General features: G+C 40.2%; 4 protein-coding genes across 5 annotated transcripts in view; 2 read left to right on the plus strand and 2 right to left on the minus strand.

Moving 5' to 3' along the window:
- Window positions 1–568: 568 nt before the first annotated feature.
- Window positions 569–2,787, minus strand: cox4i1 (cytochrome c oxidase subunit 4I1). Of its 2 annotated transcripts, none has more exons than XM_079217032.1 (5): window positions 2,726–2,787; window positions 1,875–1,951; window positions 1,336–1,500; window positions 1,070–1,201; window positions 569–889 (listed from the first exon to the last, which is right to left on the minus strand). In XM_079217032.1, the coding sequence occupies exons 2-5, from the start codon at window positions 1,948–1,950 to the stop codon at window positions 753–755; spliced, it is 510 nt and encodes a 169-aa protein (XP_079073158.1). In that variant the 5' UTR covers window position 1,951; window positions 2,726–2,787; the 3' UTR covers window positions 569–752. The 2 variants fall into 2 exon arrangements, with proteins under 2 accessions (XP_079073158.1, XP_079073159.1); XM_079217033.1 differs by having other exon boundaries at window positions 2,730–2,778.
- Window positions 2,788–3,152: 365 nt separating this feature from the next.
- emc8 (ER membrane protein complex subunit 8) lies at window positions 3,153–4,782 on the plus strand (the record flags this gene model as incomplete). Its single annotated transcript, XM_079217098.1, has 5 exons — window positions 3,153–3,365; window positions 3,790–3,866; window positions 3,969–4,038; window positions 4,212–4,306; window positions 4,443–4,782. 5 exons carry the CDS (start codon window positions 3,153–3,155, stop codon window positions 4,600–4,602), a joined length of 615 nt encoding a protein of 204 aa, XP_079073224.1. The 3' UTR covers window positions 4,603–4,782.
- Window positions 4,783–9,397: 4,615 nt separating this feature from the next.
- On the plus strand, window positions 9,398–12,386 carry gins2 (GINS complex subunit 2; the record flags this gene model as incomplete). The annotated part of the gene is made up of 5 exons (XM_079216561.1): window positions 9,398–9,487; window positions 9,724–9,838; window positions 10,896–10,995; window positions 11,144–11,270; window positions 11,994–12,386. The coding sequence occupies 5 exons, from the start codon at window positions 9,398–9,400 to the stop codon at window positions 12,120–12,122; spliced, it is 561 nt and encodes a 186-aa protein (XP_079072687.1). The 3' UTR covers window positions 12,123–12,386.
- Window positions 12,387–15,289: 2,903 nt separating this feature from the next.
- Window positions 15,290–18,093, minus strand: part of gse1b (Gse1 coiled-coil protein b) — a gene marked incomplete at its 5' end in the record, with an annotated part of 58,398 nt that continues 55,594 nt past the window's right edge. The window contains 4 exons of the mRNA XM_079217010.1: window positions 15,290–15,828; window positions 16,151–16,254; window positions 16,807–17,151; window positions 17,782–18,093. The exon at window positions 17,782–18,093 is cut by the window's right edge and continues 63 nt beyond it. Of these exons, the coding sequence (XP_079073136.1) occupies window positions 15,688–15,828; window positions 16,151–16,254; window positions 16,807–17,151; window positions 17,782–18,093 (902 nt within the window). The 3' untranslated portion in view covers window positions 15,290–15,687. The remainder of the gene's footprint in view (window positions 15,829–16,150; window positions 16,255–16,806; window positions 17,152–17,781) is intronic.

An 18,093-nucleotide genomic window follows, 5' to 3' on the forward strand; every position in this document is an offset into this window, starting at 1 on the left:
GGAAATGCCCCACCATCCTCCTACTGTGTACCTGTGCTTAATAAATGCTACCCACCCGCTTAGTTTTACCGGCACCTAGAGATGAGCTAACAGAGAAACTGTTATTTGAGTCCTTGTACACCTACTTTAAGCCCATTCTTTTTTTTTAAATTAAGTTATATTACACAAGTCACCAGATATAAGATTACCAACTGGTAAAGACACATTGGCATTTAAACTATTTGAAATTACGGTACAGTCAATTATTTGCCAATGCAGCTTCTCTTTGGTTAACTGGCAAACATAAGATACATTCTCAAGTCGATGTCACTAATTTAATAAAATCTATAACATTTAGTCTCAATTTCATTTGATTTTGGGCTAAACGTGCCATACTCACGTATAAAACAAATCGCATTAATGTAAATATAATTATTTGCAAAGGATGGAAAAACCCATAGAACAATTTCAAAGTAATATCACCACATTAAATGGGGTGAGGTACAGTCTTTTTCACTTCACATTAAACAGTAATTTAACGTAAAAGCATTATTTACATAGAAGTCAACAAATTCACACAATTAAAATATAAGTTTTATCGGTTTAACAATTTTTATTTCTATAATACACAATGAACATAAGAGGAAGACGCCTTCCAATATGCAGACTGGGGTAATGTGAACAGTTGATAAATACAGAAATATAGATATTCTTGTATCTTTGAGTTGGTCTGCCTTTATCTTCAAACTATGCGTTATGGTCCTCTGGGTCCTTTACTTTTTCCACTGCTTGTTTTCGTAGTCCCACTTGGATGCGTATCCCTCCACTGGGTTCATTTTCATGTCCAACACCCGTTGAAGCTCCTTCGCTTTGTACTCTTCCTCAAATGTGTGTGGGACGGGTCCATACACTGCAAAGAAACAATGTGTTAAGTAGTATGCTTAATTAGACTGCATCAAGCAAATGTGACAGATGATTGCATTCCTCTTTGTTCGAATTGGAAAAAAAAAGGCGTCACCTCATCAAATCTTTAACAGTTTTGCAGACACAAAATGATCAATCTTGCCGTTACACTTGTTGGCAGACATACCATACTTTCTCTGCCAGAGCACAACCAGACCAGTGAAGCCAACGAGGAAAAACATCCCTCCAACCACACTTTTCCACTCTGACGATGCCTGGGTCATCTCGGCAAAGCTTTGTTTGAAGCTGATGCGGTACACTGAACATTGGAAACACAAAATCTAGATGAATTACAATTGTAATATATGAAAAAATTATTTACATTACTAAATTAAGAGAAGATTTGATGATAACAAAATCAGTTCATAAAAACAGAGTGCAATGCAGTCATACATGCAATCTTCTCCTCATCAGAGAGTGCAGCCCAGGAGCCCTTCTCCTTCTCCTTCAGGGACGTCTGCTCTGGACTCAGGGTTTGCACATAGCAGATATCTGGGAGGGGATTCTCCCGCCTGTCAAAGTAGGCAGGGAGAGTGTAGTCCTCTACCTTAGCAACACCTGCAGGAGATAAGAAAGAATGACTCAACAAACAAGTTTCACTATCACAGAATGCTGACATTCAAAAAAGTATGCTGATAAAAACACGTATAATCAGCTGTGCACTGGCATACTCAAATATTAACTTAAACACAGTGACAGATGTACATAGCTAATGTGTCAGGAAGTTAAAAACATTGGAGCGTAAAAATGGCTTCTTACGCACCAGAAGCACATTACAGAATGAAAAAGTGATGTTTATATAAGCAAGTGAACATGAACGACGAGGGTTAAAACTAGTTTTGGCTCTTTGATACAAAAGTAATATGAGGCACTAATCCAATCTAGGATTATTCTCCCTTGCCAAAAATAGAGTCTGTTTGAGTCACTCTTACCATGTCCTCCACGAACACAAACGGACGTGGAAATGGCACGTTTGCCAACAAGGCGAAGGGCTCTGGTCGCCAGCATTCTGTGGAAAAGGTCATATGAAAGATATTAGTTAACTTAAACATATTAAAACTTTTCCTAATATATGAAAAATAACCATGTTTCTTCTGGTGACCATATACAATCTTAAGATTCATTGATAAACACTTCACTTGATCACATAGTAGGTGTTGTTATTGTTTAACAAATCTATAATATAATACGATTTACAGCATCTGATAGATGTTTTAAATACTTGTATTCAAACTAAGTCACGTATTTGCATAAAACATAAACTATATATTTACACGCGCGCTGGGTTCGTCGATTGTATATAACTTAGGTCAAATTGAGTTACTGTTCTTCCAAACCAAAGGTCTATCGTTAGCAACAAAGTAAAGCTAAGCTAATGTTAGCGTTAGCAGCAAACACAAGGTCATACCGCTCATGAAAACTGACCACTGAAATATAAGGTTCTTTGAGCCAGTACTGAAAAACTCACTCAATACTTTCCCATTTACTGAGTTTGCATGTATATGAGCCCATGACAGGCCACTGCAACACCTAACTATCTGCGCAATACATCTGCCTTCACAAATCTGATGCTACAAGCTAACGGTAGCTAACCGGTAACATAGCCCGTCCCAATCTGACAAAGTCACTTGTAGACAATTGATTATTTCGGTTGATATTGCCATTTAATGTTTGGCCATTACTTCGCTTGTAATCTGTATAATGCCACAATGTGAGTAAGTGGTAAAGTCTGATGTATTTCTATATGGTTAGAAGGATGCAGTTGATTAAAAAAAATTACAACCTACTGTCTCTTCCTAGCTCCCGTATGCTGATGCTCTTAGAGGAAGTGTGATGGTGACCGGAAAGACGTAAATCGTGTTAGGAGGACGTGAACAGACCGGATGGATGATGATATATGATCAAATTTTACGATATTTCCATTCTGATTTACGGCACCACCGGTGCTGCAGAAACGAGAGGAAGGTGGAAGCAAGACTAGCTTAGATTTCGTAACACAGTAATTAATATTGCGTAAAAAAGACTATTGTCATTTTTGATAATTGTAAAGCTTACAGGTTCGTGTCCGTCAGGTGACTGCTGAGGTAGATGCCTACTTTTCTGTTGGCATTAACGTTAGCTAACCGTAGCAGACAGCTTCTCATCGTGTAGCCACTCAACTTCTCAGGATCTGTCATTTTTTTACCGAGTCCGCTGATTTTCTCATAAACATGCCTATCCAGCTGACCAGTCAGGCTTACTGTAAAATGGTTTTGCATGCTGCCAAGTACCCTCACTGCGCTGTGAATGGCTTGTTGGTGGCAGAGAAAATGAAGGAGAAAAAGAAAGACAGTCACGGTGAACCGGTTTTGTGTGTGGACTGTGTGCCGCTGTTTCACGGCACTCTTGCTCTGGCACCGATGCTAGAAGTAGCTTTAACACTGGTAAGTAGCCGTAGATTAAAATATACAGTTTCACGTTCATTGGGTACACCTAGCTTAAACTACTGCAGCATGATGCATACATAATGCTGCAAAACAAAATGTCCTGATTTGGTTATTGTTAAAACTGTTTATAGTCGTTTTGATTAAACTTCACGGTCATTTGGTAGGCTGATGTTGGTGGTGCGCTAAATTCCCCTTCCTTACTAACTAGGTACTACTACTTTCTAAGGTGGTTTTAACATAGTGTTCCCCCAATGAGGGTTGATTAAATATTTCAATCACCTCGCAGTTTAATGAAACTACTCAAGTTTTAGATTTAATGTATTGTAGCCATGTGTCCCTAATAATAAAGTGGACTTTTGTTCTCTTGGTCTGACCTCTGCTGTCCTGTCCCTTCATGTTGGCTCCACTGCTCCTACCTCAGATTGATACTTGGTGCAAAGAAAATAACTACCTCATTGCCGGATATTATCAAGCTAATGAACGCACAAAGGATTCAAGGTACAGACAAAACAAAATGGACACTAACACCCTGCTGTTCCAAGAACACTTTTAGCAATACAACCCTGCCCCAAACTACCTTTTTGGTCATCTCTCTTGCAGACCCAACCAAGTTGCTGAAAAAGTGGCGGCCAGGATTTCTGAGAACTTCAGTGAAGCAGCAATTGTTATGGTAATAGTACATTATTTAGACTGCTGTCAATGAAGATTGTGTGCATTCTGAAAGGGATGCTGTGAGTTTGGTATGTTCTTGCATTGATTAGGTTGTTGTTTATCAGCTTTCTCAAGTTTGGGATGTTGATGCAATTACATGAACTGTGATGTCTGTTTTCTGTTTTCCCTCAGGTGGACAGCAGTAGATTAAAAATGAGCTGTTTTGAGCCCATTGTGCATATCCATGACCATCATGAAAACAAGTGGAAAAGCAGAGAAGTAACTTTGTAAGTTGCTTTTTGTTTTAAGCCATTTCACTAGAGACTATGCAACGTCAACCCAGCTAGCTTCTGGCATACACACTCCCTGTGTTCTCTTATTAACTAGCAAAATAGTGTACAAAATTATGTTTTTGTCTTCCAGTGACTGTTTTGAGGACTGGAGCGAAGCACAGAAGATCACATCTGCTCTGTTAGAGGGAAGGTCCTACGAGAACTTGATTGACTTTGACAATCACTTGGATGATCTGAGGAACGACTGGACCAACCCTGTGATCAACAAGTCCGTCCTGGATCTGTGCTAAGCCAGTCAGTCAGGAGTACCCTACACACAGACACATATTTCTGCCGTTTCAGCATGCATGATGCTACTTATCTTGTAGCACAGGAGTACAAAAATGCTGAACGCATGATCTTTGTTCCATGAAAAGCGCCTCCTACTGAGAGGAACTTGCGGAGCACTGAGCGGTTAGGCCAAAATCTCTCACGGGCAAGAGAGCCATATGTGCTCTGCTGGCCTGTGTCGACCTTTACAAGGTGATACTGAGGTGATGAAGGCAATTATGTGTTTGACTGCAACTTTAATGTTTTGTTATTTTCCTACAATGGTTTGTGTTTATTCATAGTTGTGTGCATAAACTTAAATTCTAGAGTATTTGATCTATTTTCCCCTCTTAAATATTACAGCCAGTAGCCATACAGAGATCATACATTTTAAGGAGATGATTGTAGTACTGAGATATGATATAGATACATGTTCTCTATTATAGGTGTAGTTAGTTAAATTCAAATATAGAACTGTAGTCTGAATATGTTTGTGGGCAGTTTATTTAAAAACAAGATAATAATATAGAGAGGCATACATATTAAAAATGTTTTCTTATCTCAACAGATATGACTTTTGAAATATTAATTATTATGCAAACATTTCTATGATAGATGTCTCCTGCTATTGTTCCTGGTGCACGTCAGAATGTCATTCTTCTGATGATACACATGTTGCCGTATTGGCTTTTGATTGTTGCTCTGGAAGATTCGTTCAGAAATCCAGTACGTCAAATCAGGATCTGAATTTTGTTTTATGTTAGGTATCTGTTGTAAGAAATAAGTAATAGTTTGTATTTATACTTATTTGACTGCTCTAAATCCTACTATTTAAAATGTAATATTAAAACATTTGAATACTTAATGTTGGGATACAGAACTACCTTTGTATTTCATATTATAATTAATCAGTAAGAGCTATTAAATGATGCTGTGGAAGTCTTTTTTTTTTTTTTACACATAGATTTTATAAACTGAATGTACAATGAAATCCCTTTTGGAACCAAGTCTTTGTCAGACTCATGTCATTTAGTACATTATTTTACTAGGCGATGTTAGGTATTTACGTAAGGTATTTAAGTAAATTGGATATACATTTTTATGTCACAGCGTGAGTCTATAGATTATATGTGATTTCACATGCCCAGAAATAAATTAATAAAAAATAATAATAAATACACTTTCCAGAACTGCCTATTAAATTGCCGGAATTTCATAAACAAGTACTACACATCTAGAAGATTATAATAGCTTAACACTTTACTCTTTCCACTTTGTGGGTCAACAGAACTATTACAAATTGGTCAAATGCTCATCAATGATAAGAATGTTAAAATAAATTATAGGGAAAAGTATTAAATGATTTAACTTTTTATTTTCCTTATTTACAACACACACATTTAACAGTATATACTTTTGTCACTATCAGATGACTCAAAATATTTAAAATGACAATGCTAAATAATATACTATCCAGCTGTAGAAACCCCTTGTGTTGTCTTGGGGTCAAAATGACCCATCAACACATACATATACACTCATACATGGGTCATTTTGACCCCAAGACAACAGAAGAAATCACCTTGGATCAACTGGGAAATGCATCGTCACTAACAGAGATACGTGGTTCTCACAGAACAGAAATGGTACCAACCTATAAAATAAGATAAATCGCGGTAGATAAAACTACCCAATAGTAGTAATTAAAGTAGTTAATATAGCAACACCATAAATAAGCTTATATACAGCAGTATGATCCTACGCGTTAATTCAAACCTGAACCACTGACCTGATTGGGACTGACTTGACCTTCAGCTACACAACATTACATTTAGCTGACAAGGCACTCTCTCTTAACTGGGAATGTTGGTTTTGACTCAAAACCTTTTTCCCTGAAGTAAAACGATTAACTATAATTGGTAGAACTACTACTGCACAGTAACAGTCCTGCCTTCAAAATTGTACTTCGAGTGAAGAGGGAAAGATAGGCGTTATGTACTAAAGGAGGAGCTGAAATAATTTGATGGATCCTTTAGAGAATAATAATGCATTCAAATGTATTCCAAAGCAATTTACTGTATTTTAACTATCATTAGCCACCTGGCAGGCAAGGCACCATTATTCACATTTGCCTTTGCAACAATGCCGCACGAACAGATCACAGAGTAGCCTGTGTCCTCCATGGCGATTCCAATCGTGCACAGGAACATCCATTCTCAATCATGCGCAGTCAATACATGACAATTGTTTCAAAGTTCATAGAATCCAGCTATGAAAAATCCAGATGCTTTCCAGTAAGTCTCTGTGCTGATGTTTTAGAGTCTGTGAAGCATACAAACATTATCCAGATGTTTACCGTTACCTTTGTCACTTCATTTATTGCTCGCAGATATTTATAAGCTCTTGCATCTGTAGAACACCATCCATCACACATAGTTGGGTATCTTTACCATGTAACCATGCAGATGCCACGGCCAAGGTCAATAACTGCAGTGCACCTGTACGCATACAACACACCTGTGCATATAACGGCTGACCCATGATAGGGGATTGCCACCCAGTGTACACAATATGTATTACACGGAATAAACACAAAGGCAAACGTAGAAAAGACGGATGTTATTCACCAAAACGGTCAGGTACATTTTCTTAGGTCAGAGGTAAAGCTACAATTCAAGATCTATTTGTGGCTTGCTGCATGAATGCATTTAAATAGGCCCTTGTTTAACTTTTTTCAACTGTGGTCAGTTGATCCTCAAATGCACAATTTAGTTTATAACATGCAATGTAACAGATAAAACTGCAATACAGCAGTAGCATATATGAAGTAGTTCAAGTTCCCTCCACATCGACCAATGAATAGCTCTTCAACGACATCAAACTGCCACTAATATAATAAGTACACATTATAAAATATAGTAAATACAATTTCGAAAAGGGGACATTCTGTATAATTTAAGTCAATTTTAATGGTACATACCTATACTACTGTAAAGTTACATTTAATTTCTGGGCTTCATCCCCTAGTCAATAATGCCACCTAGTGGCGCATATTTGCAACTGTCGTTGATGGCACATGACCCACTTCTACCTTCCGGAACAGACCAAGTAAAAACATTAAGGAATAGTCAGTGTCGTCACTAAAACTGGCCACGGACGCGCCAATTAACACCCGTCAAATTGACACGTTCTCTAAAGATTCAGGAATATGTGGTGTTTATTTATGTATTTAAATAAAGCGAAGGGTAAAACGAAGAAGAAGATGCGCCAAGTGCGGAGGATTAGCTTTACATGCGGTTAAAGCGCGCAATGGCACAACCTGGCCACTGCGTATTCTCGCCCTGCAAAAGGAGTGTTGCAGGAGGTCTGGGAGAATGGGAGGAGTCAGAAAGATAACTTTGGTCGGGTAGGCAATGACATTGCAAGGGAGTTTAAGGTGCTTGGTCTGTGTATAAGCCCCTCTGTGGTTTACCCAGTGGTGGCTCCATGGACACTGGTGGGGCCTGAAGTTGACTGGTTTGATGTCAAAAGAAAAGGGAAAGGCACAGGGGATTTGTTAAGTGGGTTTGAATATCGAGTAATGAAACTATACAGTGAATATATGAAAATATATACGGACGGTGCTAAGAAGCCTGAGACAGGAGTGACAGGATTTGGGGTGGCAATACCAGACAAAGGAGTAGGGATCAACAGGAGAACATCTGATAGTCTAGGGGTCTACACAGTGGAGATGGTGACAGTGCTGGTGGCATTACGATGGGTGGACAAGGCAAAACAGGGAAAGGTATTGATATGCTCTGATGCAGCTTCAGTCCTAACAAGTATAAGATCTTTTCGTTCAGGCAGTCGTCAAGACATACTCTATGAGGTCCTTCAGTCGGTCACACATAACCAGCCAGGGAGGTCAGGTTAAATTCATGTGGGTTCCAGCACATATAGGGGTGAGTGGGAATGAGAAGGCGGACAAGTTGGCTAAGAGGGCATTAAAGAAAGGAGACATAGAGATGAGGGTTAGCATCAGTAAGGCAGAGGTCAAGTGTATTAACTGGGAAAACATCAATCAAATGTGGCAAAATAGGTGGGACAGAGAGAAGAAAGGGAGACACTTGTATGGTATTCAAAGGAGCGTTAAGGCAACCAGGGTCGGGAGTTGGAACAGGAGAGAGGAAACAGTGCTGACAAGGCTACGGTTGGGCCATACGGCACTCAATAAGACACTACAAATGAGAGGGACACGCCAGACAGGGCTGTGTGAAGGATGTGGAGAAGAGGAGTCAGTGGAGCACGTAGTGGTGAATTGTAGGGCACATGAGGCACAGAGAGAGTTGATGAGGAAGAATCTGAGGAGGAGGATATGTCACCCTTACCTGTCTTAAAAACTTGAGAGCCCTGTTAGGGTACTACTAGCGTTCTTAAAGAACACAGAGGTTTTTTATAGAGTATAATTGAAATGTAGGGATGAGGTGCAGGGGTTAATTATTTATTTATTTTATTGGGGTGGTTTTGTTTCTTGAGTAAAGAGTACTGTCTGGTCCATACTCCGGAGCAGACGGTGGCGGTAATGCACCAAATATATGGATGTCAACCGCCGTAAAACGTCAAGAAGCAGCAGCAGCAGCAGCAGCAGCCCCCCCTGCGTGACAGCTGGTGACGTAGCTCTCTCATCCCACGTACTTCCGTGTACGTTCAAGCAAGCGCGGGAACAAGAAGACTCGGAGACGTGAGCTCGGGTAAAAGTATTGTGAAAACAAAAATAATCTCGCCAAACAGACCGCCATGGACCCCTCGGAGGTAGAGTTCCTCGCCGAGAAAGAGATGGTGAAGATAATACCAAACTTCAGTTTGGACAAGATCTATTTGATCGGGGTAAGGAGCGTTACGTGTTTGCCAACACGTTGTTTATAACTCGCATGACGTTAGCCTCAGTAGCTCAATAGCTAACGGCAGCATAATCCAGACTTTACAGTCTGATGATGACCTACGGGTAGCAGGCTTTTACTGTATATTCATGAGGCAGAAGCGCTAGCTGTGATCTCTACAACATGTATGTGACGGTGAAGATGCGAGTCAGGTGACGATACGGTCTTCCCCTCTGTCCTCAGGGTGACCTGGGTCCCTTCAACCCGGGACTGCCTGTGGACGTCCCCGTGTGGCTGGCTCTCAACTTGAAGCAGAGACAGAAATGTAGGATCGTTCCTCCTGCGTGGATGGATGTTGGTGAGATACACACGCGTAAACGAGTATTTGATGTGGGATACTTGAATATAAAATGACGGATGTATCTTTTATCAATAAGTTACTGCTCTTAATCCAAGCTATATAGTCCTAACATTGGGTGAGCTATTGGAAGCCAAGACTCCATGTTTTTCATCGCTGCATCATTCATGTCTGCCTCACATGGACATATGGCTGAGCATCATTTCAACACATTTTTATCACAAGCTGTGCCTTTTGTTTAATGTCAGAGGTAAAGCTAAAATACCTCTGACATTAACACAACTTGTGTTTTCTTCTGTGGAGTTTCAGAAGGTTAAACCTTCTTCTTCACAGCTTTCACACTAAAAAATAACGTTCTCAACAGAACAATTAGAATCACGTTGGACTATTTAGCAATGTTTGCATTAGACGTGATAAGTTTAAGAAAAAAAATAGATTTAAGGTTACTACATCCAGAATCAGAAGTAAACATTGTATTAATGCGATGATTACACTTCAATCACTTCAACCTGTGTAATATAAATACACTTTATTCTCTCTGTATATATAATATTGTTATTCTGGATTCTGCTTTTATTACTGTTTATTTATATAACTTTATTTTTACTATGTCTCTTCTGTGCACTTTAAGCCGTTTGCTGCTGTAATCCTGAATTTTCCCCCACTGTGGGACTAATAAAGGAATATGTAATCTAATTATCTTTTAGCTTGCACATGTACATTTGCTTTATTATTCTGTCATTATTCTGGACTTTTCTTATTGTTAACAAATGCCACAAAAAGTAACAACCCGTTGGTCCATCTCTAGTTTCAAGCTTCCCTACACTTTCGTTGGCACTCGGCCCTAAGCCAAGTACAGGACAGGAGGGCCCTCCTTGTTCAGTGAGCACAAACGCCACCAGATGCTGAAAAAACTGTAATTGGCACTTCTACGACTCATGAATGTCAGAATCTGTCAAATGGGATGTTTGAGGGACATTTATGCAAATGTATTCCATCTTGCAATGTGGTCTATTAAATTACAGTTTTTGACTTTCCTGCTGTTTATAATGGGCAGAGAAACTGGAGGAGATGCGAGAGCTTGAGAGGAAAGAGGACACCTTCACGCCGGTTCCCAGTCCTTACTACATGGAGCTGACCAAACTGCTGCTGAACTAGTGAGTCATTGAAACTTAAGTGATCCCCCATGCAGAATTAGGGCTTCCGTCTGATTGTGCTCATGGTGTTTATAGTCATGAAATGCTCCCTTATTGTCCGTGTATGTGGCCCTCTACATCACATGATGGTGTGTGTGTGTCCCTGTAGTGCGTCTGACAACATCCCTAAAGCAGATGAGATCCGCACGCTGGTCAAAGACATCTGGGACACGCGTGTTGCAAAACTCCGCCTCTCCGCTGACAGCTTCATCAGTCAGCTGGAGGCTCATGCCAAGGTAAAACTGACCATGAAGATTCACACACTGGGATATTGTAGAGCTGGAACAATTCGTCAAACAATTGATTAGTCAATTAACAGAAAATTATCCGGCATTTTGCAGTTTGCAAATTCCCTAGTTTTAGGTTCTTGAAAGTGGATATTTGCTGGTTTTCTTACTTTGCTGTGATAGTGAAATAATAATGATTTTGTATTGGAGTATATGTAAAAAAAAAAAAAATAATTTAAACAAAACAATATGAAGCTGTTCTCTTGGGAACCTGAGATGGGCATTTTTCACTATTCACTGAAATTCTTTATATTTAGACTAAACAAATACATAATTGACAGATTAATCCACAATAAAGAAAATGTATTGGTTGCAAGGATATTGGTAACATAGCTGCATACATGTATAATCTAATTAAAAATGCCTCTGGAGATTTTGTTGAAATTCAAGAAAAATGTAAGCACCTTGTAATTATGTTTGTGCTCTAAAGAGCATCTTCAAGAGATGAAACACTCTGAACATTCATTAGGTAAAGTTGAACAGGATTAACAGCCAGCCTCAGTGTCAATTACCCTTTTATCCTCATCTTGTGGCTTCCTGTTTCCCTGTCATATTAAGATTCAGCAGACATGAGCACAAGTGCTCACAGCACTCATTAGAGAAAGAAGGTTAGATTAACTTGTTTAAAACTGACCTTGTCTCCTGTCTCGCTTTGCTTCCTTCCCTCTATAGCTGGACAACCTGACTCTGATGGAGATCAACACAATACGAGCGTTTCTTCTCGACTCTCTCAACTGCATGTACAAACTACGTTCCAACCTGCAGCCTGGTTCAAGTAAAAGACAGTTCACGGACTATTGAGCCCCGACGTCAAGGCTTGCTGAACATGTTTGGATCTTAGACTGAGAATCTGATCAGCATTGGACTAAGGCTTCTACTTTCTCATCAGCCTCTGTCATTACTGATTTCTCTGAAATGTAATTCAGAAGATTTATGGTAATTGATGATTGAAGCTAACTGAGGTTTACTCAGTTTTTTTTTAAGGGGTTATATATATTTTTTTATTTTTGTTGTTTTCGTGCCATCATTTCTGCGTCTGTTTTGAAAATAAATGTATTGAGTATTTCTAGGGTAAGTATACCTTTTTCCATGGGGAAAAAACTAAACATTTAGAGAATTTACTGTGGGCTTTTTATTGGGCATTTTATAGAGAAAACAATGAATCTACTATATAGTTTCCCTAGTTCAGTGGTTCTCAAATGGGGGTACATGAAGGAATGTGAGATTTATAAAAAAAAAAATCACTGTCACAGGATGAACTGATCAAGAAATCAAAGAATCCGATAACTGCTTCTAAGGAAACGGTGACATCATCTGTGAGGTGTGGGGGAGGAGCTACATTTAAAATCTGAACCAGTGGATTGTAAATTCATACACTGAATTTGATATATTCTATATTAGATCAGACACTGGTGGTATAGCGCTGTGCATTACATTTATTTTTCAACCAAAAATGCTTTGTGCTGGTTAGGGGTACTTACCATTGCCCTAGTTTATCAAAGATAAGCATACTGGGCAATTTAAACTCGGTGAAAAATAAGTTCTTGTGGGGACACTTGCCCTGTATTTGACCCATCCTAAATATTTAAGAGCAGTGGGGAACCGCAGCGCAGCATCTCATGACCAACTCCAGCTCTGAGGTCAGTGCTTAAGAGGAGGGCAACTAAAGGAGTATTTCTGAAACCTAAAATGTTTGTCTTGTGGGGTGGAAGGACGCCCAGTCTAACCAAGACCCATTACATGTCTAACCTAAAACCAGTGGCAAGTTAATATTGTTAAAGGTATGATGTTTCAATAACAGATCTACAAACTATCTTTGCCAACAAAAGTACAAAACCAAGTATTCTTATTATACTCTTGTTATTCCAACGAATCTGTCCACCTACCAGCACCACAAACAGGTTGATATTTAACATTTTTGAAATATTTTATTTTCTTTTTTGTCTGAAATCACAGCCATATATTCATAAATACCTAATTACTACATTCAACAAAGAATATATTACATTACAATGAGTTCAAACAAGTACATTTTAAAAACAGGATTTCACAGCATCTAGACATCCTCCACTGAGTAATGGGGCTATTGCATGGGCGTGCGTGGGCTGGAGACACAGGAAGGCCGGGTAAGACGCACACTGAACTGCTCCGTGGCAGCGGACCTCAGCATGCCTCTTCTGCTCTGTAAAAATGACAGACTACGCTCTGTATCCACCTGATCCTCTGAACTGGGCCTCATTTATAAAAAGGGTTGTGACTAAATTGGTTCTCAGAGATGCATTTATATAAAGGAATTCTGTGTCGTTCTTGGCATGCACATGTTTGAAAGGTGTGAGACGTACAGTAGACACTTGAATGTAAGATGTTAAGTCCCTGATCACTGGCGTTATGTGTAGACTGTCCATCATGTGGACTGCAACTCATTCACATGCTCCCAAATTCTTGAGGCACTTGTAATTAGCATATTGTATGTAGGGGGGTAGCTGTGCTTCAGTTCTTAGAAATTAACTTTCTGCACATTTTCAAAGTTTTTTTTTTTTTTTACTATGAAATACTGAAATCACCCACTCTTACCACCAACTGTCCCACTACTGTAAATTGTGCAGGCTCTTAAATTAAAATGATGATCTATGCACCTCCTTGCTGGTCTTTGGGGTCTTCAATCGCACATGCAAGCATAATGCTGAGTCAACAAGAGTTACAGGGTAGGTAGGTCAGCGCTGACGGGGAGGACGAATTGCAGACAGGTTGTAAACGTGTATGAGGCCAGGTAAATTAAACCATTCTGGTTTTTATATGTACTACAAAATGCCCAATTTGAAAACCTCTCCACTTTTCCAGTCCGTTATTTATACAGGTCAGGAACTTTGGATAGTTGGAGTCCTTAAAAAAAAGGGTAAATGCAGGAAGGAGCTTAGTGGAATCAAAGGTATTCAGCAGTGGAAGATGGCTGTTCTGGTTTGAAGGTTTGGCTACCTAAGTGCAACTCAATTTAAAATAAAGAATCCAAAATGCAACCTTTTTTTTTCATTTTGGCACTGTGTCCTCATGACTGCTGATAAGAGCTTGTAAGGCGTAACTTTATGCAAACCCTCATATTCTTTGAGTCTAATGCTATATAATGTCATACAAAGTGAAGTGAAAGGTCCAATGGTAGGATAAAGCATCAAAAACCAGTTTTATCAGCTGGCTGCTTAAGAGACTCTTCATGTCTTTACAAAATCAAGTATGTCAAGTGAACAAAGTAAAAATAATAATTTATATTGTCACTGTGGATCTCAACTGGTTTCTGTAAGAGAATATCACGAGCTAACAGCAGCAGTGACGCTGACCAGAGGAGTTGGTGATGGGCATCAAGACAGAGAGACACATGTTGCTGTGAAGGAAGGGGGATGAGAGGGCGGGAGCCGTGTCTCAGGACCTCTAAGGAAGCTTTGCTGAGCTCAGACGCCAGATGAGGTGGTTGTGGCTGGGTCAGGAGTAAGAAGAGTGTATCCTGTTCTCTCTCACTCTGTTACATGTCTCAAAATTAGCTGTTCTGGCCAGCAGCAGTACAAACACTAAAAGCAAGGCTTTCTTTTCCAACCCCCAAAAAAGCATAAACATATAAAAATGGCAGGTTTTTTCTTTAAAAGAACAATGATTAAAGTAATAAAAACATACAAAATCTTTTAAGTCTCCATATTATTTACAATACAAGGCTGAAGCACCTTTTAAAATTCTTATTCTCAAATTTTCTATTTCGAAATAAAACATTTCCTTAATTCTTTCCAAAAATGTGCATTTTCTAAGTTCTTCCCTAATTTAAACAGTTCTTTGTTGTAACAGTACCACCAGGTAGTTCTTCAGATTTTATTCTTAAGTGCATTTCCAGTTCAAAAGCTCATGTGGCCGCTGTGATAAGATCAGTCCCGACTGACCAGAAGCCTTTGAAGCGTTCGAGTCTCTTGGTGACAGCTGCTCCCTCATTGGCAGGATTGTCTGTGTAGCTGTGGCGGTGAGGGATGCAAGGACTGAACAAGAGAGCAGCGGAGACTGAAGAATGTGTGACAAATAGGTGTATGTGTGTGTTTGTGTTGATCTTCAGGTACTCCGGTCCCATGCTCTCCAGGTTGGCTACATTGGCACACGTTAGTGGCACAGTCCCTGGCTGCCCACAATTCAAAGACTGTCTATCCTTCACTGTATAGTCCTGTCTAATCTGCATTCATCGTTCATCTATCCATTCACTCAATTCATTCATTCATTCATCTAGCCAGCCATATTCTCCTCCATGGAGACATGTGGACCAGGCCATGAAAAATAAACTCTGGGTGTCAGTCTGAAGGGGGAGTAGGCCCAGGGCCATCAGCTCGGCGTGTTGGGGTCACCTGGGCGGGTAGCCCTTGTAATGGCCGCCTCTTGGCCAGTGTGTCTGTGGCAGCGTCAAACACTTCCTGAAGTGCTCCAGCTCTGCTTGTAGCTTCTCTCTTTCCATTGCCAGCTTCTGTCTCTGGGACATCAGCTCCTACACAACCAGGGAAGACAAACAATATAAAGTTAACAACAACATAACCACAACAATGAGGACGTTATTTCTGTTATGTGGCATCAATACAAGGGTTGGAAAAACAAGAAACCATAATGTTACAAACTATGAGATGTTTGATCATTTTCCAAGAGGGAGAGCATATATTTCAAGGATTATAACGGTGTGTCTAAGTCATACTCAAGGAAGTGTGTGGGGAGAAGGGAAATGTTAAGGGTATCGGTATTTATGAGTTTGGGCTTCAAGAAAATGCAAAGTGTATGATAATTCACAATAAGTGCTGTGTGCGCATGCATCTTACCCCCATGCTATGAGACAGCTGCTCAGCAGTCAGACTGAGGTTGTAGTTCTGAGCTTCTAGTCTTCGACACTGGCTCTGCAACACTTGTCGCTCCAAACTTTGCTCTAGAGGACAAAATTGAAGAGTTGGGTATGAGAGACACAAATAAGGGTGGCAGCAGTGAGCAGTGGCTACTTTGCAGACTCCAGACCATGGGCTACAGCAGATGCCACAAGAAATGTCTTTAGATTAATATGTCTTCATATTTAAAAAGGGTAATACACCTATGACATTGTGTATTTTAAAAGACTGTCATTGATGAGATGGATGTTTAACTTGGGTTGACTATATTTCAAGTAAAAATCCTGATCACACATTTATTTGCACATAACTGAATTGTATAGGGAAAGGACGAATACCGCCCTCTAGCGAAGCAACAACAGTTAAAAATCCAAGTTCAACCACCAAACAGTATATGCTTGTACAGTAGTATACAAGCATATACTGCCTTACGATTAAAACAGGGAAACACTACAGTATGAACCTATAAAATGAGATACAGATGTTATACTGAAGGCGTTATCAAACCGCCATAAAGAACGTGGTAGAAGAGACAAAATATATAAGAGTTGTGAGATTTTTAGCAGCATCACTGCGTGTTCTCTGTAGCTGCTTACCTTCAACGTATTCCTGATAAGCTTCAAATATAGATTCAATCCCCTGCCACTTGGAAGCAGGAGCCTCCTCTTCCTCCTCATCATCTTCGTCCTCAGAGTCATCTGGACCAGACGGGTCCTCCCTCGTCCCTGAGGCCTCCCGGTGAAGGGCTACAGAGCAGTGCTGCCCGTTGGGCTGAGGGTGTGCCAGTGAGAGTGGATGGGGAAATGAATGTGCATTTGAGTGGGATTGTGGATGCGGTTGCGGTTGCGGCGGCCGACCAGGGGCGCTCTGAAGCTCTGGAATGTTGTAGTGAACAGAGGATTCCTGGAGGTGGGACGCCTCCGACATGCCTGTGGCACCGCCTAAAGGACAAGATGGGAGAGAAGTAGTATTTCATACATTTGTATTCATTTCACTAGTGGTGAAAGGATTAGTTGATTAATCTAGGGATACGTAAAACAATTATTTGTATTATCGGTTTATCTGCTGATTAATTTCTCAATCAACCGAGTAATTGTTTGGTCTTTAAATTGTCATAAAATCAGGGTTCCCACTCTTTAAGAGATCGTGTTCTAGGACATTTTCAATGATGATCTAGCCGGCATGACAGACAGACATTTGTGGAAGTCTGACTTAAATGACGTGGAGTCAATGGCTAGAACTTATATATGAAATCATCTCTTATGTGCTTAGAAATTATGACAAATTGATCATAGAATAATAATATAATCAAGACTGCCACAGTTACCAACCAGCAGTGAGTGATATTTACATTTTTAAGTTGTGTCCACTTAAGTTGTAACCTGCATGGGCTAAATGTGACAATTTCCAGATATTTTCTTTAAAAAAGAAAGTATGTTCCTGGCAGACCTGTAACAACCTGTCGCTCAGGCTTACTGATGAAAGGTGGTCTCCCTTGTCACTATACTGTCCCGCTGCATATCAGTCTCCATCGTAGACTGATATCTATTAACGTGGCTTGTGCTGCTTACCTTTATGCTTCTGCAGCGCCTTCTGAGTGGACTGAAGCACAGATTCGTGGAACTGCTGGGCAAATTCCTCCGGGGTGAAGCTGTCCCAGGGTTTGGTGCGTCCGTTGATGCTGTGAGGGGCCTCTTTAGCCTGCAGGGGGTGTGGGGGCCGCAAGCTGTTCAGTAGGCTGGAGCTCCTCTTAGAGGCCGGTCCCTCACTGGGCCCCCGGGTCTTGTCTGGGTAGACAGCTGGAGAAGGGGGTTCCTTTGGTCTTAATGTCTCCCCAAGGGGTTTTGGGTGACCATTGGGGGACGCTGGGCAATGCGAGGAGG

The sequence above is a fragment of the Taurulus bubalis genome (assembly GCF_910589615.1).
Source record: "Taurulus bubalis genome assembly, chromosome: 4".
Taxonomy (NCBI): domain Eukaryota; kingdom Metazoa; phylum Chordata; class Actinopteri; order Perciformes; family Cottidae; genus Taurulus; species Taurulus bubalis.